We start from the raw sequence: 25,849 nt of genomic DNA, 5'->3' as shown, positions 1-25,849 counted from the left end.
TTGGGTTCTGTCCTTTCTTCTGAAGCAAGGAGAGGTTTACTAAATTAGAAGACTGCCAAGCTGTAGAATTATTATCCACGATTGCCATTAATGTCGGCACACTCATCTTTTTATTTATTAAGAACTTCTTTCACTATGCCAACGTTACTATATTTTCCATGATGTTCATCTTTTGGAGAGAAGATGTACTTGAACGTTACGATAACTCCATCAAATCTGGATTGAAACCCATCCTTAATTGTTTTCTTCCTCATAATGCACGGCTACAAGCTTCTCTTCTGATCAGCTTGGATGGGTTAGGCATCCGACGAGCCTTAGATATGGCTATTCCCGCCTTCTTGGCATCATTCTATGGTTCCAAGTGCCTAATCGAATCACTTCTCAAGCACGATATAATTTCTCACTGAATTACTGAGATTGAGAATTGCTCTACAAGTTATTGAATATTAGTTAGCTTAGAATTTCCCGAAATCAACACCAGATCAAAACAAATCACATGGGGTATGCCTTTATTAAATCACATCTATCATTTTCAATCCAGTCGGCAGGCAACTTAGGAGACAAAGCCAGATTAATCTCTGCTTCCTGCTTAGAAGCAGATGCTTGGCTCAAAGGGCTACATTAACTCACACTCACCCTTCACCTAAGTAATGAATGCTTCCGAATAGCCATTGCGTTAAGTCTAGGGGCGTGAAGACCACAAATGTCAAACATTTAAGAGCGAAGTAAATAAGGTTGACATGGGCTCTCATGTTCCAAAAACGCAGGTAGACACTCTCGATATTCAAATGTTAATGACGTTATAATGCGAGCACTTATCTCAACCGGCCAACCTGCAATAAAAATACCCATTGGATGTAGCAGAACAGATAGAGAAAGACCAGATGGAATGACTCTGTTACCGTGAAAGAGAGGTAAAGCTCTAATGTGGGACTTTACATGTTCAAATGCGTTCGCTCCTTTTAATCTTCAATTCAGGCGGGAAATATAGCCAGCCGAAATGGAACGGGAAAAAAGGACATAATACAGTAATATTTCAGAGAAATATCATTTTGTAATTATCGGTATTGAATCCAGTGATGCACGAGGCAGAGAAGGTACTAACTTTATAAAAGAAATAGACAGATGTTCACGTAGTTATCTGGCGATAATAAAGCAAGCACCTTCCTTATACAAAGAATAAGTATGGCAGTTCCAAGACGCAATATCGCCTCAACACAGGGTACCATGCCCAAAGGCAAAGAAGTATTCGTACTGTAATCCATTAAAATGAAAGATATGAATGAGACAATAGAACAAACTGAAGAAGTACCTATCGTCCCTCTACGAGGAATCATTGACCTTTTCTTAAACATTAGTCTTAATGTATTTGATAGTGTTTAGGTTGATGCTTCCCACGATAAATCCACAGAACTTGTTGGTGAAAGTGTCGCTCTAGGCATTAATTCGCTTTATTTATTCACATATCTTCAAATCCCAACTTTTGTTATTGTATTATTATTACACATCAATTTATTCCATTATGTTATTATTTAATGCTACCATTTTATGTTCATTAAATGTTTCCTATTTGTTTGTTTTTTATTTTGTTTTGCTGATTTCATCAGTGTAAAACTTTTAGGATTTGCTAAACATTCAATGTATTAGACATTATGAATGTATATAAATAAATATTGGACTGATGATGAAGTGTTTTAAACGAATTCGCAGTTAATTTCGAAAAAGAATTAGGATTAGGATAAGGAATTAGATTTCTGGGCTTTCGGTGCTTATAACTAGGTAACTCATCATATATAAGGAATAACGTCCATTGACGATCACACTATTTAGGGTATCATCTCGGCATTTGCTTGCTGTGAATAGGGAAAACCACGGAAATCCTCAGTCAAAATCGCTGGCCTGAAATCCCTTTTACTATTTTTCAACTGAATGTGCCAACTGGGGAGAAAACCTGGAACCACTCGCAACAAAAGAGAGTGTTAGCAATTATGCTACACGGACCTACCTATATTGAACATGAAACCTGATTTTAATCGTTATTTTCTGGTAACCAGATCTTTAATTTATACCATTTTTCTTTGTTTTTGAATTTTTGTTTTTACCACACAAACTCCCATCGTAATTTTCCTCCTCTTTTCTTTTAAAGGATAACTTACTCGTAACGATTTCCGTATTTTTGTATAAAGCTTACATTTTTTTTCTGATAGCCTATTACATTTGCCAAGGAATCATTATGTGATCAAGCAATCTATGATTTCTACACGATTTCCGAAATCGAATCTGTTACAAGCAACGTTTAGCTTCTACACAAGTAATTGATTTAAAGTATTAGAGCGAGGAAAAACTATTCGATAGCCCTACTGGATAGGACTTTGGCACCGATCACAACAAGATGCACGACGGGAAAGTCTAAGTCACCAGCGACTCATTACCGACTCAGAATAAGTGTTCTAGTGACCTTACTATTGAGCTCCTTTATGGATTTCATGCCACCAGTTTTGAGAAACTAACACAATGAGCTCGAAATCCATATCAATACGCAAAAGGTAGAAAGCCACATTTTAGGAAATATATGAACATCATATGACTATTTTGAATATAAATAATATTTTATAGTGTCAAGTCAGGAGGAACCACACGTGGGATAGATTGGGGAGAAGAAGGGACTAGTGTGTTCCAACGTACAGATTGCACTGGACAAGAAATTTTAACTTTTCTCATGCTTCGGAAAAGAAAAAATACATTTTCTTATGGAAAGGAGGATTCTGAATACGAAAGTGACAATAAAAATGATGAATTGGTACGGGTTTAAGTACAATCGACTGAAATATGTTACGCAGTGTTGACACTTTTAGATTCTTAAATTTTCTGTTTGGCCTTTCACTTAAGTAGCTATTGCTTCAAGTACATTTCACGTTTCTGTATCTACGGGAAGTACCCTAAAGGTTGTGATGATCATAAGAGAATAAGTGAATAAGTGATGAGATGGATGAACTCTGCGTATTAACAACACTTAAAGTATCAGGTTGTCAGAAAAGTCATGACATATTTTGGTTAAATGTGACAAATGATGGTTTTGGTCATACTGGAGTTATTCGCATCACGCAATAGTTATGTCATGAATAGCTAACATGTTGACCGCTTTGTGTAGTAGTATTGCTCTTTGTTTGGTTTGATTTTACAGATTTGATCAGAGATGGCGTGGGTCATTGAAAACTTGGCCCACCACCCACCGCGACCCACTCTGACCCATGATCCACCACCCCCCATGAACCACTGACCCACAAAAACACATCGTCATCAACTCTGACACATGATCCACGTCCTATTTCTACCGATTAAAGAGTTTATACTTGTAATAAAACCAGGTTGTCAAATTCTAACTGATTGTAGTTTAATTTCTAAGGTCAATCCCTTAAGGATGAAAGAAAAAAAAAATAAACGAAGATAAAAGAGCTAATGTAAAGGAGTCGCTAAAATTAATTCTCTTTAACGAGGACGATTTACGAAACATCATCTACTAATTGAAATCATGATTATTCTCCAATAAAGTAACTTCCAATAAACCTTTTGTTATTGTTAATTATTCCATATCGGACTCCCGAAGAAAACTCATTGAAACAACTTATTGACCGTGCCAATAGCGACTACTCTGTCATGACTCCGTTTTCTTTCATTTAGAAATAGAAAAGAAAGAGAAGAAAGTAGAAGGGTAAAAGAAGGAGGTAGGAAAAGAAGAAAGAAAAGAAATAGGGTATTTTAATAAGAAACAGATTACTGGATAATTCCGGAAATATAGTAAAAGGTCGGGAAAGTCGTTGAAAGATGAATCATTCTAAATGTTATTAACGACTAATCAATTTTGGAATACTTCGGAATAGACACATGTTCCCTCATACCACCCAGACCTAGCTCCAGGCACCACGATCATGGGGTTGCCCAGACCTAGACCTGGGAATGAGAAAAGTGAAATCATTCTTTGTACTATTATTCTAACCGGTGATTGATAACCATGCAGCATCTGAACTTTGTTCTCTAGGATCGACCACACATATGAATTAGCCAAGAAAGAAAAAAAAATCAGACTTATGAACTCAATATAAATTTATGTATCGTATCAATAAGAGTCTCAACTTCCTGGAAGAAAGATGTCGTATTTAGGCTCATCCTGCTGTTTTTGCTTCACTCCTCGAGCCGATTTAAACCGTTAGTGACGGTCCTTCATGACCTAGGTTATTTACCTTAACACATATGTCAAAACATGACACATATATTACAGATGTTAATATGACAAATGATATCACACAAATTACTTAAATTAAATCTATCAGGCATTCACACGCTCACTCACTCAGGACAGTGTATATATGTTTAAAGGAAACCAACTAACTACAAAGATACAAATAGTTTATTACATCCATAGTGGAAAGAAGAAAAAATTAATTACAACGAAAATCTTAAAAGCACAAGTTCTTGGTTATATATCAATAGAGTACATAGTGTTATATTTTAGTAAATTTTTTATATATCCAATCATCTTGACAAATAGAAAGAGAAAAAAATTATTTACATGTATCATATCTTAGGCGTGCTAAAACAAATTATGATTTGCGACATACGCAAAAAAGACACTTATTTCACTTGAAAAAAAATTTGACAAAGAGGAAAGAAAAGAGAAAAAAAAACCTTTTGGTGTATCAGAACTTATATGAGTCTCTACCTCACATCGGGTAATAACATATTAATGATTTTGAGCGTTCAAATCACAGATCACGCACTACTCATAGTCCAAAACATTTCGCTCCATTTGACTTAGTTTGTGGTCATTTATATATCTATATATATATCTAACTATCGGTTTATAAAAACCATTTATCGTCTATATTTGGTTTGTAACTCGTAACAGTTTATGTCTGCAATCGCACATTACGACGCTTTACCCATCTAGGGATTTTGAGAAAATAACTTTCACTAGAGGATGTTTCTCCTCTTAGACGATCCATTTCCAAACTTATTATTTGAATAGTTTTAAGTTATTTATTTAACACAGGGACACGTCATGAGACCTTTCTTCAAGATCACTTTCGTATATATGTGTATATAATTCGGATTTTTAAAAACGATCTCCCGCAGGTGTACGGAGTATAAAGGTTCAAATTGAGGATAAAAAAAACTGGTCAAGTCACAGGATACATATGAAGGTGAGAAGGATTCAAGGTGCACTTTCCACAATGGTTTTAGGTTAGTCGTTCAGGGATAATATTCGTTATGATGTGAGTTACGTTTAGACCTGCCGTTACTTTCCAATACATGCCATTACATAATTACATAAGGTACCATTTACATTTATTCAAAAGAAAAGGAAAATTACTTAAGTGCACGGCGGTATTATTAACAAAATCTACATTCTTACATTCGTCGGAGAACTTACTGGTAAACTATAGCAACCAACACACGTTTAGGGGGACAGACACGAGCGCTCTTACATATATTCATATAATACTTTTAATATCATACTTTTACTATAAAATCATATTCATATACTAAGTACATATACATCTCGACGTATTCATTTCTATATATATATATATATATATATATATATATTTATATTCAATAAATGCGCACACATTTAAATTAATCACCCCAATAATAAAATTTTTACAAGGTTGCAAACATTGTCCAAAAACAAATGACTTCCGACATTACATATGAAAAAAGAAAATCGCTTTTCTACCTGATACCGCGCATCTATAAATTTTCACTTTTATATAATCAGTTCGTGTTTAAATCATGAAGGAAAAAAACTTTGGAAGGCAGGCACGTAACACAGAGCATTTCTAAAGATATAACTAGATAACCTAAAATACAATTTCTGGGCCCAGATCAACTACAAGATATTCGAAAACCAAAACAGAAAGGAAAGTGACCAATGGATTAAAAGAAACTTAAGAGGAACGACGGTGAAAGAACGTAATCGAGGTGTCGTCAAATACTAAGTCTTTGTTCATTTCAGCGATAGGTCAAAATGTGATGGAGGACCCAATCACTATCTACTTTATCCATGAATCGTGTCTTGCAACGTCTCAGCCGGTAATTTCAGATCAGAGTTGTACGTTAAATAAATCGTAAGCGACAAGTTCAAAATCGGGGGGGGGGGAAGGTTGGAAAATTTAAAAAAATCTCGAAGTAAGAAGGAAGAGACAAGGGAGAGAAAGCGGCGCCAACGAAAGGAGAAAGATTAAAGTACTACTCACTACACAGAAGAGTGATCGAATTTAAATATATAACAACTCATAGCCAAAATATTCTTAACATGCCAAAAGGGGTGGTCTACTCAAATACGTAGACTCAAGGGGGCGCCCTGCTGCCAAGGATGCAAGTTCTGTGTCCATCAGATCCCAATCCCACAAGAGTTTGGTTGGAAGATTGAAATCCGAGCCCCGTATCCGGCCCAAACCAGCAGGATAAAAGGAGAGGGGGAAGGGGACCAGGTAACTGCGTCCCCAATTTTGAAATCTCTAAGTAAAAAAAATATTCGACCCCTTAGAAAAACTAAGAAGGTTCGAGGGCAGTAATGAAACTAGAATAGAAGTGTTAGCTAAGATATCCCTAACTAATGATTGGCCAAAAATAAAAAAAAATTAAATAAACTGAATTTTGGATCGGTGATTTCTATGGCCAAACCTCACCGATAGCTCCCCTTCGCAGAATGCGCTAAATTCTGAGGCATCGATTAATTTCCATCACTATCTAGTTTGAAAACTAAGAAAAGAAAACGAAAGTACTCAAGGGGGGAGAGGTCGATGCCCGGGTACGGGAAAATAAATTTCAATAATTAATTGTTTTGATTCTGTAACCCTGTCAGAGCTGTCGCCTCCATGAACATTGTAAGCTAGCCCGAGTAGGTAACGTGAAGAAAAAAAAATCTCACGGAGCAGGATATTCTATTTTAAAACCGACCAGAAAATATAATTCACTACAGCCCCGTTCTATAGCTACTATTGTCTTTTCATAATTTATTATTCAATATGTCTAGTCAGCGATTATATGATGCTACCTATTCTATCAGATGGTATTACTATGGTTGATTATTATTATAACACATTAAACTACAAAGTATTACCATAGTCCGACTATATATCGCCCTCCGGTCCGCGTGATATTATGGTGCAGGGGCCAGAACCTGAGATGTTTGTAGCTACACGTATCTATTCAATATCTATATATTAACACGCGGCGAAGTATTCACTGGGCTACTATACATTTAACTATATGGGTGTCCTATCTTCTATATTCATCTACTACAATATTCATATACTTATTAATATTCATATAATATTCATATAATCATTCTTTTCATTTACTACGACGCTATATTTTACAAACACCCTGTTTCCTCTATCTACGCCCAGCCTATATACACATTTCATCATGACACTTTAAAATCTATAATCACTACAAACATTTCCCGTTCCGATCACCGCACGACAACCTCACTCGAACCCAAGACTTTCACCACACACACAATACTACGTAATATCTGGTAGCTTTATTAAGAACGAAGAGAAAAAAAATCCTACGTATATTCACTGAAAATAGAATTATCTGCGATAATGTTTAATGTTTATAAAATTCTGCAGCAACAATGAAATTATTCTGCAGCCACGAAGAAAAATGAACATTTATTATAATTTCAAAGCGAAGAACTAGCATCATATCGCCCGACTTCTGTTAAAAATTTACGTATTGTTTATTTATTTAAATATTTCGATTTCTAGACTAGGCAGAATGTTGAAATTTTCAGAATATATTAATTTTGGGTCACTTGACCTAACTGTACATTCATATGGGCTGTGAATTATACCTTCTAGGTTTTATTTCGGAAAGAAAGGTCAATTTCATGGAAACTAAATCACTAAGTACCTCGACAGAAGAATGACGGTTAGTACTGACTTTCCACACTAGAGGCTAGCAACAATATAATCAACCCTTGAATCACTGAATGTGACCTTGTACATGGAATTATTGTACTATATTACGTTCACTTTTAAATATTGTGTATGAGTTCACTTAATGACGGAATAATAAAAAAAATTATCGCATAGCAAATACTACACTGTCCATATTTAATTATCTCACACACTCTTTCATCACCTAACTACCACTACCACTGATACTACATTACAAATATACACATACTACTTAAACTACAAGACACATCATGCCAATTCATACTACACACTACATTAATACATGTTATACTAATAAATATATACAGAAAACATTCATATTTTACCATGTTAAATCGGCTCTATGAAAGGTAACGAAAGGAAAGAAATGAACAGGGCCAACTGGCCCTTATATTTACTAAATCACATTCTTTACTCAACCTGTTTAATCAATGCCCTGAGGGGACATATCGAAGTATTAACTAACAATAGGACCCCTGCCCTGAAGGGGCAGGAACCCGGAAACAAACTAAATGTTCAACTCATCCCGCTGGAAGCCGTACTCCCAATTTGGGAGTCAGATAGGAGCCCTTATTGTAAATTTACACGTGCATTATGGTTACTATCCTAACTACAGCAAAATTGAATACCGCCACGTATGTTAAAAAAAAATCACTCGCTACCTACATAAACAAATCTATATATGGACAGGTCTTGTAACCCTTAATTAGCAGGAAAATTGAAGGTGAAAATATCAGGGGAAACACTGACCTTCAGAACCGGTTTTAGGAAAAAAAAAACAGAAATTACACTACTTCTGAATCCTGTCCATAGCGATCGGTGGATGAAATCATAGCGTCACTATACTGCACTTCCTATTTCAGCTTTTTAGTTCAGTTTTTACTATGGAATTTAATAGTTTCTGGCTCCTTTAGACCTCCAGCGATTTTACGTGTTAAATGAAATCCAAATGTTACCTTGTTTGCAGCTTTGCTAACTCCTTTTCGACGTTTTGAGCCGAGAAGATCTTAGTCCGGCGTCTTCAGTGAAATTCTTGCAGGGAATGGAATAATTGCGCCCTAATATCATAGCGTGGGTTTATCAGCCAATCAAAACTAAGCATTTTGGCGGTGGGGCTTTGAAACGAATAAAATTTGGTAAAATCTGGATCAAACTAGATTTTAGAAGGACCTAGGTATCTAAAAGAGAGGTGAAGGGTGGTCCTGAAAATTCTGTCGAATTTTTAGATTGGTTATTTGATCTGGAAAGTTCCGTCCAATAGTGGATCTATATTTTCGGATAGCACTGACACCGTAAGAATTGTAATAATCCATTTACACATCCATATACAAGACTTATAACTAATTTAAAATATAAATAAAGGTATTGATTCCCAAAACTATAATTCCTAATGAATTTTTTACAGTTTTCCATGTTAATTTGAAATAGAATAACAAATAAAATTACGAATTATATGAACAGCCAGAAATTTTTTGTTAAACATCAAGTACAGTCGGTGCAAAAAATTTCGGGCACCCTCCTGTTAAGAACATAATATCATTAGACTGTAATGGCATATTACAGTTCCCCGGCGTCGTTAAAAGAAATTTTGTTTGAATAACAAAATTTTGTTGAATAGAATTAACATGTATTAATACTAATAAACTAACTACTCACTCATACTCTCATGCACTCAAATGAGACAGTGTAAGATTCACTTTGGGTATTGAGATAGAAGTTCCCGTTTTTTGTCCTCGGTACAGTTGAAAAGCTTAAGATTTTGGAAATTGTGAGTTCAACTTTTAGGTAGCAGGAAAACACTAGGTAACCAGTTCGCAATGTTCCCATCGAAAGTGGGAAAATGTTCAATATCCCGGAGGGACACTTTAGAGCTCATACTAACATAAGCAGGGGAATAGTTACTGGGAATTAACATATTATCCTGCACAATCGGAGTCGTCACCGGATTTACCACCGACGACGTAGTAGCGGTTTTATAATTACCCATGTAAGTGAAAGGGATTCTGTTGGTCGTATTGAGTATGTTGGGCTCCATCCCCGGACCAATCGCACCCATGAACAACGACTCAGAATGGCACCCATCTCCTCTTCCCGGCAACACGCTATGTGATTGTATACCTCCATGTAAGGAGGGAGCACTCGCGCTACTGACCGTAGTCGTCACAACACTCGACTGATTCGGCACATTATTGGAATTGAACCACGACTTTGATTCTGACTGATGCATGGGGTAGTGCGTCGCAATATCCCGTGCATCAACTGACACTAAATTTTCTTTTCCCGCGCTACAGGTAGTTGTTATAGCGGGTAATATTTCTGAGGAATCGCTACCGGGGAAAGGATAGGTTACCTCTGATTTTTCGCGACTAGATTTTGTCATTTCTTTTTGAATATTTGCTATCTCGTTTTGAATTTTCGAAATGTTCTGGTCAGTTACTTCCAGTTTGGTTTCCAATGATAAGTCTGACAAGGTTGACTTTAAACTATCAATTTCGGCCTGCTGTGTTTTTAATTTATTGTTGATTTTATGCAATTTGGTATCCATTTGTTCAATTTCAGAATTTACATGCTCTAATTTACCCTCAGTCTCCTGCTGAAATTGCTTTAGGGACTGTTGAGCCTCGCATCTGACCAAATCAATTTCAGTAGACGTTTGCTGCCTCAATGTGGTTATTGAGGAAGCAAAGTCCAAACATATGTTGTCGATTTTCTGGGTTAATACCTCGAATCGAGATTCGGTTTCTCGTTTCGAGGTGTCAAATTTTTCATTTATTTCACGTCTCATCTCCAGGCTATTATTATTTATTTCGCGTCTCATTTCCAGGCTATTATTATTTATTTCGCGTCTCATTTCCAGGCTATTATTATATATTTTCTCATTTATTTCGCGTCTCATTTCCCGGTTATTTTCATTCATTTCTTGTAGCATTTGTTGCAATGAAAGGAGGAGAGCGTCATTATTAGATGACACAGTCTTCCTTTGCTTTTCTTTGGGTTTATCACCAATTGGATCCCCATCTTTTTCATCATCATCGAGGTCAGATATCTCCACTAGAGATATTTGGCCTCGGTTCTTCGGGGTACTATACCCTCGCTCACCGTCCGAATCGGGATGTTCATTTTCTTTTTCAGAGGATAAACTCATGGGTTCACGCAACTGGTGGAGCTTCCCCTCACATTCTTTGCAGTATTTAACTATTTCACCAGCCCGGACCTTTTCTGCATTTTCAGCAGTATCCTCTAAATTAATACAACTGAAATGGATCCATTTCAGCCCACATTCGTGACACCTCACTAGCCTACGAGAGACGCGTTCTCTTTTCTCACTACTTTCTAAAGTACATTGTGTACATGAGACTTCCGCGTTCTCGTGTGATACTACTTCCCTATTGGTTGCCATAGCTTCCATACAAAAAAGACACAATATAAACACATGCAATTATATCCTTATAAACTAACAATACTTATTAATCAGGTACTATTCATAAATTTAGGGACTCCTATCTAATTCCCTCCTTGGGTCAACTTCCAGCATTTTCAAATTTTAGAAGTCACTTTAGCAAATTCCTTCATTTCCCCCTTTCTACAGAGAGAGACAAAGATAGCAGAACAGCCAATGACTATAATTATTTAATCTCACTGTAACTTTTTAATTATGCACCTTTTGTGGCCAAGTCAATATGTGCTCGATCCTAAACAGTGTTTAATAAATAATTTCAGATTCGTTACCAGGGAAAACAATTGTTTCCATGGTAACTAACTGTCCTGTCACGGTCGCCAATATTGAAAGAAAAAATAAACGAAGATAAAATATAATGTGCAATGTAGAGGAGTCGCTAAAATTAATTCTCTTTAACGAGGACGATTTACGAAACATCATCTACTAATTGAAATCATGATTATTCTCCAATAATGTAACTTCCAATAAACCTTTTGTTATTGTTAATTATTCCATATCGGACTCCCGAAGAAAACTCATTGAAACAACTTATTGACCGTGCCAATAGCGACTACTCTGTCATGACTCCGTTTTCTTTCATTTAGAAATAGAAAAGAAAGAGAAGAAAGTAGAAGGGTAAAAGAAGGAGGTAGGAAAAGAAGAAAGAAAAGAAATAGGGTATTTTAATAAGAAACAAATTACTGGATAATTCCGGAAATATAGTAAAAGGTCGGGAAAGTCGTTGAAAGTAGAATCATTCTAAATGTTATTAACGACTAATCAATTTTGGAATGCTTCGGAATAGACACATGTTCCCTCATACCACCCAGACCTAGCTCCAGGCACCACGATCATGGGGTTGCCCAGACCTAGACCTGGGAATGAGAAAAGTGAAATCATTCTTTGTACTGTTATTCTAACCGGTGATTGATAACCATCCAGCATCTGAACTTTGTTCTCTAGGATCGACCACACATATGAATTAGCCAAGAAAGAAAAAAAAATCAGACTTATGAACTCAATATAAATTTATGTATCGTATCAATAAGAGTCTCAACTTCCTGGAAGAAAGATGTCGTATTTAGGCTCATCCTGCTGTTTTTGCTTCACTCCTCGAGCCGATTTAAACCGTTAGTGACGGTCCTTCATGACCTAGGTTATTTACCTTAACACATATGTCAAAACATGACACATATATTACAGATGTTAATATGACAAATGATATCACACAAATTACTTAAATTAAATCTATCAGGCATTCACACGCTCACTCACTCAGGACAGTGTATATATGTTTAAAGGAAACCAACTAACTACAAAGATACAAATAGTTTATTACATCCATAGTGGAAAGAAGAAAAAATTAATTACAACGAAAATCTTAAAAGCACAAGTTCTTGGTTATATATCAATAGAGTACATAGTGTTATATTTTAGTAAATTTTTTATATATCCAATCATCTTGACAAATAGAAAGAGAGAAAAATTATTTACATGTATCATATCTTAGGCGTGCTAAAACAAATTATGATTTGCGACATACGCAAAAAAGACACTTATTTCACTTGAAAAAAATTTGACAAAGAGGAAAGAAAAGAGAAAAAAAACTTTTTGGTGTATCAGAACTTATATGAGTCTCTACCTCACATCGGGTAATAAAATATTAATGATTTTGAGCGTTCAAATCACAGATCACGCACTACTCATAGTGTCCAAAACATTTCGCTCCATTTGACTTAGTTTGTGGTCATTTATATATATATATATATATATATATATATATATATATATATATATATATATATATATATAACTATATATATATATATATATATATATATATATATATATATATATATATATATATATATATATATATATATATATATAACTATCGGTTTACAAAAACCATTTATCGTCTATATTTGGTTTGTAACTCGTAACAGTTTATGTCTGCAATCGCACATTACGACGCTTTACCCATCTAGGGATTTTGAGAAAATAACTTTCACTAGAGGATGTTTCTCCTCTTAGACGATCCATTTCCAAACTTATTATTTGAATAGTTTTAAGTTATTTATTTAACACAGGGACACGTCATGAGACCTTTCTTCAAGATCACTTTCGTATATATGTGTATATAATTCGGATTTTTAAAAACGCTCTCCCGCAGGTGTACGGAGTATAAAGGTTCAAATTGAGGATAAAAAAAAAACTGGTCAAGTCACAGGATACATATGAAGGTGAGAAGGATTCAAGGTGCACTTTCCACAATGGTTTTAGGTTAGTCGTTCAGGGATAATATTCGTTATGATGTGAGTTACGTTTAGACCTGCCGTTACTTTCCAATACATGCCATTACATAATTACATAAGGTACCATTTACATTTATTCAAAAGAAAAGGAAAATTACTTAAGTGCACGGCGGTATTCTTAACAAAATCTACATTCTTACATTCGTCGGAGAACTTACTGGTAAACTATAGCAACCAACACACGTTTAGGGGGACAGACACGAGCGCTCTTACATATATTCATATAATACTTTTAATATCATACTTTTACTATAAAATCATATTCATATACTAAGTACATATACATCTCGACGTATTCATTTCTCTCTCTATATATATATATATATATATTTATATTCAATAAATGCGCACACATTTAAATTAATCACCCCAATAATAAAATTTTTACAAGGTTGCAAACATTGTCCAAAAACAAATGACTTCCGACATTACATATGAAAAAAGAAAATCGCTTTTCTACCTGATACCGCGCATCTATAAATTTTCACTTTTATATAATCAGTTCGTGTTTAAATCATGAAGGAAAAAAAAACTTTGGAAGGCAGGCACGTAACACAGAGCATTTCTAAAGATATAACTAGATAACCTAAAATACAATTTCTGGGCCCAGATCAACTACAAGATATTCGAAAACCAAAACAGAAAGGAAAGTGACCAATGGATTAAAAGAAACTTAAGAGGAACGACGGTGAAAGAACGTAATCGAGGTGTCGTCAAATACTAAGTCTTTGTTCATTTCAGCGATAGGTCAAAATGTGATGGAGGACCCAATCACTATCTACTTTATCCATGAATCGTGTCTTGCAACGTCTAAGCCGGTAATTTCAGATCAGAGTTGTACGTTAAATAAATCGTAAGTGACAAGTTCAAAATCGGGGGGGGGGGAAGGTTGGAAAATTTAAAAAAATCTCGAAGTAAGAAGGAAGAGACAAGGGAGAGAAAGCGGCGCCAACGAAAGGAGAAAGATTAAAGTACTACTCACTACACAGAAGAGTGATCGAATTTAAATATATAACAACTCATAGCCAAAATATTCTTAACATGCCAAAAGGGGTGGTCTACTCAAATACGTAGACTCAAGGGGGCGCCCTGCTGCCAAGGATGCAAGTTCTGTGTCCATCAGATCCCAATCCCACAAGAGTTTGGTTGGAAGATTGAAATCCGAGCCCCGTATCCGGCCCAAACCAGCAGGATAAAAGGAGAGGGGGAAGGGGACCAGGTAACTGCGTCCCCAATTTTGAAATCTCTAAGTAAAAAAAATATTCGACCCCTTAGAAAAACTAAGAAGGTTCGAGGGCAGTAATGAAACTAGAATAGAAGTGTTAGCTAAGATATCCCTAACTAATGATTGGCCAAAAATAAAAAAAATTAAATAAACTGAATTTTGGATCGGTGATTTCTATGGCCAAACCTCACCGATAGCTCCCCTTCGCAGAATGCGCTAAATTCTGAGGCATCGATTAATTTCCATCACTATCTAGTTTGGAAACTAAGAAAAGAAAACGAAAGTACTCAAGGGGGGAGAGGTCGATGCCCGGGTACGGGAAAATAAATTTCAATAATTAATTGTTTTGATTCTGTAACCCTGTCAGAGCTGTCGCCTCCATGAACATTGTAAGCTAGCCCGAGTAGGTAACGTGAAGAAAAAAAAATCTCACGGAGCAGGATATTCTATTTTAAAACCGACCAGAAAATATAATTCACTACAGCCCCGTTCTATAGCTACTATTGTCTTTTCATAATTTATTATTCAATATGTCTAGTCAGCGATTATATGATGCTACCTATTCTATCAGATGGTATTACTATGGTTGATTATTATTATAACACATTAAACTACAAAGTATTACCATAGTCCGACTATATATCGCCCTCCGGTCCACGTGATATTAGGGTGCAGGGGTCAGAACCTGAGATGTTTGTAGCTACACGTATCTATTCAATATCTATATATTAACACGCGGCGAAGTATTCACTGGGCTACTATACATTTAACTATATGGGTGTCCTATCTTCTATATTCATCTACTACAATATTCATATACTTATTAATATTCATATAATATTCATATAATCATTCTTTTCATTTACTACGACGCTCTATTTTACAAACACCCTGTTTCCTCTATCTACGCCCAGCCTATATACACATTTCATCATGACACTTTAAAATCTATAATCACTACAAACATTTCCCGTTCCGATCACCGCACGACAACCTCACTCGAACCCAAGACTTTCACCACACACACAATACTACGTAATATCTGGTAGCTTTATTAAGAACGAAGAGAAAAAAAATCCTACGTATATTCACTGAAAATAGAATTATCTGCGATAATGTTTAATGTTTATAAAATTCTGCAGCAACAATGAAATTATTCTGCAGCCACGAAGAAAAATGAACATTTATTATAATTTCAAAGCGAAGAACTAGCATCATATCGCCCGACTTCTGTTAAAAATTTACGTATTGTTTATTTATTTAAATATTTCGATTTCTAGACTAGGCAGAATGTTGAAATTTTCAGAATATATTAATTTTGGGTCACTTGACCTAACTGTACATTCATATGGGCTGTGAATTATACCTTCTAGGTTTTATTTCGGAAAGAAAGGTCAATTTCATGGAAACTAAATCACTAAGTACCTCGACAGAAGAATGACGGTTAGTACTGACTTTCGACACTAGAGGCTAGCGACGATATAATCAACCCTTGAACCACTGAATGTGACCTTGTACATGGAATTATTGTACTATATTACGTTCACTTTTAAATATTGTGTATGAGTTCACTTAATGACGGAATAATAAAAAAAATTATCGCATAGCAAATACTACACTGTCCATATTTAATTATCTCACACACTCTTTCATCACTTAACTACCACTACCACTGATACTACATTACAAATATACACATACTACTTAAACTACAAGACACATCATGCCAATTCATGCTACACACTACATTAATACATGTTATACTAATAAATATATACAGAAAACATTCATATTTTACCATGTTAAATCGGCTCTATGAAAGGTAACGAAAGGAAAGAAATGAACAGGGCCAACTGGCCCTTATATTTACTAAATCACATTCTTTACTCAACCTGTTTAATCAATGCCCTGAGGGGACATATCGAAGTATTAACTAACAATAGGACCCCTGCCCTGAAGGGGCAGGAACCCGGAAACAAACTAAATGTTCAACTCATCCCGCTGGAAGCCGTACCCCCAATTTGGGAGTCAGATAGGAGCCCTTATTGTAAATTTACACGTGCATTATGGTTACTATCCTAACTACAGCAAAATTGAATACCGACATGTATGTTAAAAAAAAATCACTCGCTACCTACATAAACAAATCTATATATGGACAGGTCTTGTAACCCTCAATTAGCAGGAAAATTGGAGGTGAAAATATCAGGGGAAACACTGATCTTCAGAACCGGTTTTAGGAAAAAAAAAACAGAAATTACACTACTTCTGAATCCTGTTCATAGCGATCGGTGGATGAAATCATAGCGTCACTATACTGCACTTCCTATTTCAGCTTTTTAGTTCAGTTTTTACTATGGAATTTAATAGTTTCTGGCTCCTTTAGACCTCCAGCGATTTTACGTGTTAAATGAAATCCAAATGTTACCTTGTTTGCAGCTTTGCTAACTCCTTTTCGACGTTTTGAGCCGAGAAGATCTTAGTCCGGCGTCTTCAGTGAAATTCTTGCAGGGAATGGAATAATTGCGCCCTAATATCATAGCGTGGGTTTATCAGCCAATCAAAACTAAGCATTTTGGCGGTGGGGCTTTGAAACGAATAAAATTTGGTAAAATCTGGATCAAACTAGATTTTAGAAGGACCTAGGTATCTAAAAGAGAGGTGAAGGGTGGTCCTGAAAATTCTGTCGAATTTTTAGATTGGTTATTTGATCTGGAAAGTTCCGTCCAATAGTGGATCTATATTTTCGGATAGCACTGACACCGTAAGAATTGTAATAATCCATTTACACATCCATATACAAGACTTATAACTAATTTAAAATATAAATAAAGGTATTGATTCCCAAAACTATAATTCCTAATGAATTTTTTACAGTTTTCCATGTTAATTTGAAATAGAATAACAAATAAAATTACGAATTATATGAACAGCCAGAAATTTTTTGTTAAACATCAAGTACAGTCGGTGCAAAAAATTTCGGGCACCCTCCTGTTAAGAACATAATATCATTAGACTGTAATGGCATATTACAAGGACCGCTCTGTTACAATAATGATGGATCTGACCTTTACGATATAAAATGGTAAAGTGTTTGTCATTTGGCAAACTTACGAGGATTTTCAATTAAATTATCATGGTCTAATTATTTCCTTGTTGAATTAGCGATACTTCTCAGTGGGAAAGTGGATAAAATTTGAAACTCTCAAATCAAGGTACGTAGACCAATATACAGAAGCTTACATTACAAATTTTATGTCTATTTTTCTCACAACTTTATGTTTTGATTGCCCTGTACTCTAAGCACTCTATACAATAAACAAGCTTTTAGCAATTATTATAAAGCGCATGGTAAGCATATATGGATATATGATGCGAAGCACTGTATTTTTTGTTGAGTTGAGTTGATTTTGAGTTTAACGTTCCTTTCAGCAGCGAGGCTATATGAAAATGGACCTACCAAATGCCGTAAACGTCGCTAACACCTAGTGCCCCACTTGCATTATTACACTGGAATCGTAAAAGTGTGTAATTACTGAATTCGCTACAGCTCCATTTTTTCCTTCTCCCCGAGTAGTGGTGTCTTAGAGTAGTGGCTTAAGCGTTAGTTTCGTAATGTTGGGGACGCGAGTTCGATTCCGGGTGTGGCAATTCAGTAAATTTTTCAATCTACAAAACTGATACTACTGATGTATAGCAACATAAAAAATATTCAATTTCTTTGGGTCTAAGAGTTGAGACAACTTCCTCTACAGGTGAAACGCAAATAACGGAAAATTACGTCATCTGTATCAACTGTCTGGCACGTAACGTGTTTGGACAAGAATTGATGAACACATAAGGGCTAAACACGTCCTTACTTCTGTAGTATGGGACAAAAATGAGTTCCAAGGAATTGTTCGTAGCTGTGCACAAATTGCTAATAGTGATCGAACTTACAATAGGGATCGCTAGTCACGACAATGATCCTATTAAAAGTGTCACCTCACCTTTCTACTTAGAAGAAGGGCGAAACAAAAAGCATTGCTGTTATCAGCTAACAAATCTTTATATTCAATTTCTTGTCATAAAATGATAATTATATCTGTAAATCTATAAACGTAATAATATTATTGCGTTCATGTGTAAACCTAAGAAACATCTGACATACTCTCTATCTTTTCTGTTCCTATGAATACCTTCGACTATGTTACTTTTCCTTTCCATTATGGTAATAATAATAATAATAATAATAATAATAATAATAATAATAATAATAATAATAATAATAATAATAATAATAATAATAATAATAATAATAATAATAATAATAATTATAAAATTAATAATAATCAAGGAACAACAAAATTACAATACCAACTACATAAACATTATCTTCCCATTCAGAGAAATTACTAATTACCACGACGGGATTTGAACCCAAGTAGCTGCAATGAGAGTTTCCTGCTTTCACATTTTTTTTTTCAAGAAAACGCCCCAACCGGAGTATTGTTCACCACTGGCACCTCATGTTGCTTTCGACATATCCCAAACACTACAGGAACACGAACACAAAAATACTGAGGATAATTAAAATTCCGACCTTGCTCTTCAGAGGAATTCGAACCCGTAGTGGATTGCGCCTTATGATCAGCAGCCTCATGATCATGTGGCCTCAATTTGCCACAAATTCCTCTTATAAATATAAAAAAATAAACTAGTAGTTATGGAACATAAACATAGAACTGTCTGCTTCTACACGTGTTGATACAACTTAAAGAATGTGAAAATAATTTCTGTCGTCTTTTCTTCCTTGGAAATTAGGAGTTATATTAAAGACGAAATGTAATGTAAATCGGGACCATGTCTGCAACTAATGATCAGCGCCGTAACTTAGATTCTTTTCTGGGGGGGCCTTTGGTGTGGGAGACCCGGGTTCAATTCTCGGCGGGAGCTCATGTGGTTAGGATTCCACGTTAATCAGTAGGTCCACGTCTAATAGAGCCTCGCTGCTGAACGGGACGTTAAACTTAAAATCAACTCAACTCTTTTCTGGTGCGTATTAATAAGCTTAATTGTGTCCCTAGAAAAAATTGATTTCTAATTATTGGGTCCCCTCTCTCAAACTTTCTCTTAATCTTTATGGGTCCACCGGAGCCTGTGAGCCCTCTCGCAAGGCAAGCTCTGCGGTTCAGTTAGTTACTCCCTGGGCCCATTCCATACATGTCAAAATTATTAAGGGGACAATATTGATAAATCTCAAAGCCATGCGAATAAATATTACTCAAATGAGTCCACGACTCATTTTTGTTCTATTTACCTTTTGTGTGTTGTTTTGTTTATGTAATGGAGCGACCCTATTTGATGCTTCATGTTCTTATCGTATATGAAGTAAGAAAATTTTGCCTCAAAATGGGACCCCTAGAAAGGTGGGGATCTTCTCTGGGGAGCAGTTGCCCCCCAAAAGTTACGGCTCTGCCGATGACGTGTGCTCAACTTGAAGAACATTTCGTGATACTTTCTTCATTGAGTAACGTGTATATAACTTGTTTCTGAGTTAAACAAAGAAATCTCGAGTAAGTCATTAAGACACTCACTCAAGTTGCTTATATTTTCTTATTTATATTTTTATTTATATTTTGTTTATATTTGTCTGTTTTTGTTAAATTTAAGTATCTTGTTTATATTTTTCCATGAAACGATTTTAACTAGTTATTATTTTTAATGGAAGGTTAAGTGGCGCGGTATGTGAGTGGTTATCACATTGAACTTCTGTTCGGTAGAACCGGGTTCGAATCCTGGCCAGGCTAAAACTTTCTCACGTGTTCCTGTTTCATTTTCAATTTCAATGCATATTCAGTCTGATAAGCAAGATCTTCTCTTCCCTAGAAAGGAAAATATGTTGGAATAAGGAGAATTGGGGAAGATCTCTCAATGGAGGCAATCATTTGCAAAGTTATTTCCAGTAGTTGTTCTAGATTTGATATTCTCAGCTACTTTCAAGCATTTTCTGACTCATATGTTATCAGCGTTTCTATTTCTTTGAATATGCAGTATATAATAAAAAAATACATTACATACACAGCAATATTGAGATTAACATATGATATTCATTGGACAACACGCTCTGAACCAGAGAGATTGATCTCAGAATGTGGAAATGTTTCGTGTGTCATCTACTAACAATTTTACTTGCATAAAGATTTGACTCAGTGCTACCAAGTGCGGTCAGTGCCGAGAAGAGTTACGTGTAAATTGGGTTGCATCTGTCTAGGCGTTCTCACAACTGCAAAAGACCTGGGCCCCAAGTAATGGAATTAGAGCGCTTAGAGGAGAATTACTTTTGTGGCTGGGTGTGCACTAGGCTGTACACTAAGATTGGTTATCAAGATTGAGTCCTCTTCCTACCACTTTCAGCTCCCCTGAAACTTTCAATTTTTATCTTTTTAAAAATGCAGTGCCTATACAAAAGCTGAACTAAAGTCAATTCCTAAAAATGATCTCGGCTAACTCTCTCTTGGTGCTCTGGCTATAAGACCTGAGATAAATGGCTGCTTCACTATGATTTTATCCAGTATATGTCTGTTTGCTAATTTGGTAGCACAATTTATAATTGTTTACATAATACTGATATTAATTGATATACAATAGCATTCAAATATTCGCTATCAGTTATCTCATATTTCTAAAACATATTTTATATTTTCTTCATTATATGAAGTTCTTTCTGTAGTATCGCCGTCGAGCGCAATATCACCCACCCATATGAGAATTTACGCTACCTGTGTAGAAGAGATCGTGAAATATACGTATGATTCGAAACACAGCCACTACTAAGAACACAATTTCTATCAACAATGATTATGGGACTGGTATTGTGCATAATGTACTCAGGTATATACTAGTTCATTTTTAACAATATTGTTTCAATATTAGCCATTTTATGCAAGTTTGTTAAATTGTGCGCGAACTGTCCTTACTTTAGCCTACAATATGTTAACCACGTGAATATCAAACAGAAATATAGTGTTAAAAAATATTCTCAATATTCTTAACGCGTGTTTATTTTGTTTCCAAATATTTATAACATAATTTAATGTACATATATGATTATTTGTCTTGTGACACCCATTTACATTGAGAGCACTGGCTATGTTTAATCAAGATGTGATCGTGATCAATTTATCTTTATATTGAAATCTTATAATAAAGGAGAAAATATTAAAAACCTTTTTATTTCTTTATGTTGGTGCATAACCATGGAAACTTTCGTATTTATTTTTTTTTATTTTCTGAATTGTGCTTGTAAAAATGTAGTCAAATACAGTTATTTTTAAATAGCAGCATGTGATTTGTTTATTCATACGTAATGAAAAATGTAGTATTTATCATTATGGGCCAAGAAATTAAATCGTTCAAATCATCAAGGTGTTTCTAGCTTCTAATTTTATGATGTAAAAGAAAATATCAATGTAAAAATATAATATTTAAGGATTTTACTAAGAAGAAACATGTCAGGTATTGGCTCTAGTCACACAAATAATAACAATAAAGAAACAACAAATAATGTGTTATGTTTACCACCTGAAGTATTTGAAAACATATTGAAATATCTCAGATTCTCAGATGTTGGCAAACTCAGAGCAGTTTGCAGAAGATTTTGTCGCATATCATCTAGTTACCTGAATTTGAATTTCTTGAAGTTGCAGAAGGATACAAATAATCTGCTTGAAATTAACAGAAATTATTTACAAAATGATAATTCTACAGAAAGACTACTGTTCATAATCCGTCGTTTAACTTTGCTAGAAATCTTACAATCTGAGACTAACATAATATATGCAACCTGTTGGAGATACATTGAAAATTCTGTTTGCTGTTTCTTTGCTGTGGAGATTTTGGATGAAATCAAATCCTTAATAGATTTGGCTAAGTGCGATAATATTGTAGAATCTGACATTAATACTGACGTGGCACGTAATCTCTTTAATCTAATTGATAAATTCATTAGCAGCTTTTACCGACTTATAAGTCATGTACAGAATCCTAATTTGGTGATGGATGTTATAAACGTCCTTAACCAATCGCTTGCCAGCGAAGTGGGAACAATAAATATACATATTGATATAGATGCATGTTACCTATCAGCATCATTTAAATTATGGGGACGTTCTATATTTTGTTATTCGAAAACTGATACGCAAATAGTTCACACAATTGAAGATGTCCAAATTGTTGTGAGAATTCTAATTCGTCTTATTTGTCAGAGTAACCGAGCATATATTAAAACTAAGTGGAAGACTTACCTAGCAAATATAATGCAAGAGGAGCTTCTTATTGAAGTCACTTGGAGAGGTTTTGTACCGATTGAGAACAACCATTTTACATGTGGTCATTCAGATTTCAAAGGAGACTGGAGAAGCGAAGCATTAGACGTGTTTATAGCGTTAAAATTTCCCTACCAAAACCCATCTGAATTATTCATAAAGGATGAAAATACAGCGCGAGAACCTGCAAGTGCATCAATTACTAGTACAACCAGTGATGAATTTTCAGACATGATAAATACACAAAAGCATCTAATTATCTTTGAGTCTTTAGTAATACCAGAAGATTCGCACATATTAATAAAGCTTACAAATGTAGGAAAAGATACAGTACTTCACTTTTCTTACGAAATATATGTTCATATTACTTCGAGAGGTTGTCAGAGACAATACAACAATTTTGCTGATGACACGGAAGATTACGAAAAGAAGAAACTGAAGAAAGAACAGAGTTCAAAATCTGATATTATCAATTACGCTACAGAGTTAGTTAAAGAAATTCCGTACAGAAGTGTAAATAATGAATCATTAAATGAGCACATCATTATGGCATCTGACAATGGTAACACATTCAACCAGCACGCGACACTTTATGGCATACCAAAGCATTCATCGTCAAATAAACTCGATGTAAATGATATTAATATTCATATTGGTTCTTTGAAACAAATGATTTCTTCGAATAGTTCAACTTCAGAAACTTCTGCGAGAAATAATTTTATGATATCTGACGGAAAATATATTTTCAAAAACTCAGACGTAGTTAACGCTTTTCAAAAATGTTGTACCGAGAAGGAGACTTGTTATTTTGAGCCGAAGTGTTCTGAGGAGTCACATTTAAACTCTTATATTCTACCTGCATGTCCTGGTGGAGCTACTGTTCAAAAGCAAACGCAACCTAACCGCATAACAGTCGGAAATTTTAGCCTTGACAAAGAAGAAAGGGCCAGAACGTCACATTCATCATCGCAAAGCAATCTATCAGATACAAGTCAAAACTAAAGGGATTCTCACATGACTATTGCCCAATTAAATTCATTGTTATAGCGTTGACATAAACGAAAACTATTTAATACACCAGAATAGATGCAACAAAAACTGGTTTTTGAAATCAATAAATACTGGTCTGGTGATTATTGTCTCTGAAAAATTGATATTTTAAATACTGAAGCTCCTTATGATCTTTACCGAGCAGATTTATGTAACAGTTATTTGCTTTGTACAGACGAATTTGCTAAAAATATTCTCTTAAGAACAATCCTGTACTTTTAGCCCCACATATATTTTGGAGTACACCAGAATAGATGAATAGGGAAAGTTACACAATTATCAATGTTTGTAGGCTTTCTAAATATTTGTTCAAATCTTTCATTGACATCGGTAATCCGAGCACCGAGTTTAGCACTAGATCTGTAGCTTGTAGCAGAACGTTCGTTGACAAGGGTGTGGCATCATGTTTGTCCGAAGGCGATGTATTGACAAGTTCAAAGGAGTTACTGAAATTTTAAGCAGTTTCATTCTATGCACATATCTTGGGTGTGTCGAACTAGATCTAACTGTAAGTAGTAGCCAGGAAGCTAATCTCCAAGATGGTGAAGGAACGATATCCGCCTTATGAATAGATACAGCGGGTATACGCCATAGAAATCGAGAATGACACATCTGAATTTATTGTAACTTGGTGTCACACTAATGGGAATCGAATCCTCTCGATGACGTATACTATGACACGGTGGTGAGCTCTCGTATATAAATATTAACAATTGACTGTAGTATGATCGGTTCCCGCAACTCTGTGCACTGATACTGCCAGTTGAACACAATGTTTCCAGATGGAGGTAGGTCTTCCGTGTCATCGAATATATAGCCATTTTTAAGACTGGCGGGAATTTTAAATCAAACGCTGGACATTCGAGTATAAGAGGCACCTGAATTTTGGAGGCAATTTTTCGAAGAAAAAAGTGTATCATGTATTCAGTAAAATACGGTACTTGGCATCCTTATAACTGGTGATCTACCGGCTTAGATGATAGCCTAACCTAACCTAAACTTACCTAACAGGTATTCTTGCAACTGTGTATATTAATTTAGCTTAGGTTTTTGTTATATATACAGCCCGGTAGATCAGCAATTAGAAGAATGCCGTTACTTTTGTAGAAAATACTTCATGAATTACACAAATGTCACCTATATTTACCTCAAATACATCAATAGTGCAACATCAAAGAAGTAATGCATGTTGTTTCACTTGTTAGTTGCTTGTATAATGATCGTTGAAGCATGGGATACATAATGGTACATTATTGCACGTTTCATATACAGTATTTACATGCTTTGCTTTATCTGGGATATATGCATTTACATGCAATTCTAAGGCTGTATAATAACATAAATAACAGCGATTACGAGTGATTCATTTCTGACCCGTAACACCACTAACTTACGGGGTTTCTGACATGATCTTCGGCTTGGATTCAAACTTCATTACAAAGAAGGTGCTGTACTATATTTTCTTTGAATGCGGTGACATTAAGTCTTATATTATATATTGTTTTATGCATATGATATGCATTTACGATACATGTTGACGT

At 35.1% G+C, this 25,849-nt stretch overlaps 1 protein-coding gene across 1 annotated transcript; it reads left to right on the top strand.

Annotated features, from left to right (window-relative positions):
* The first annotated feature begins 22,218 nt into the window (after window positions 1–22,218).
* On the top strand, window positions 22,219–24,489 carry LOC145666542 (uncharacterized). The gene has a single exon (XM_081733856.1). The coding sequence runs from the start codon at window positions 22,443–22,445 to the stop codon at window positions 24,258–24,260; it is 1,818 nt and encodes a 605-aa protein (XP_081589982.1). The 5' UTR covers window positions 22,219–22,442; the 3' UTR covers window positions 24,261–24,489.
* Window positions 24,490–25,849: the final 1,360 nt, after the last annotated feature.

Source organism: Thermobia domestica, chromosome 12, assembly GCF_964235325.1.
Source record: "Thermobia domestica chromosome 12, izTheDome1.hap1.1, whole genome shotgun sequence".
In the NCBI taxonomy this organism is placed as follows: Eukaryota; Metazoa; Arthropoda; class Insecta; order Zygentoma; family Lepismatidae; genus Thermobia; species Thermobia domestica.
Note: the sequence above shows the minus strand (reverse complement) of the source record. Positions and strands in the feature narration are given on the sequence as shown.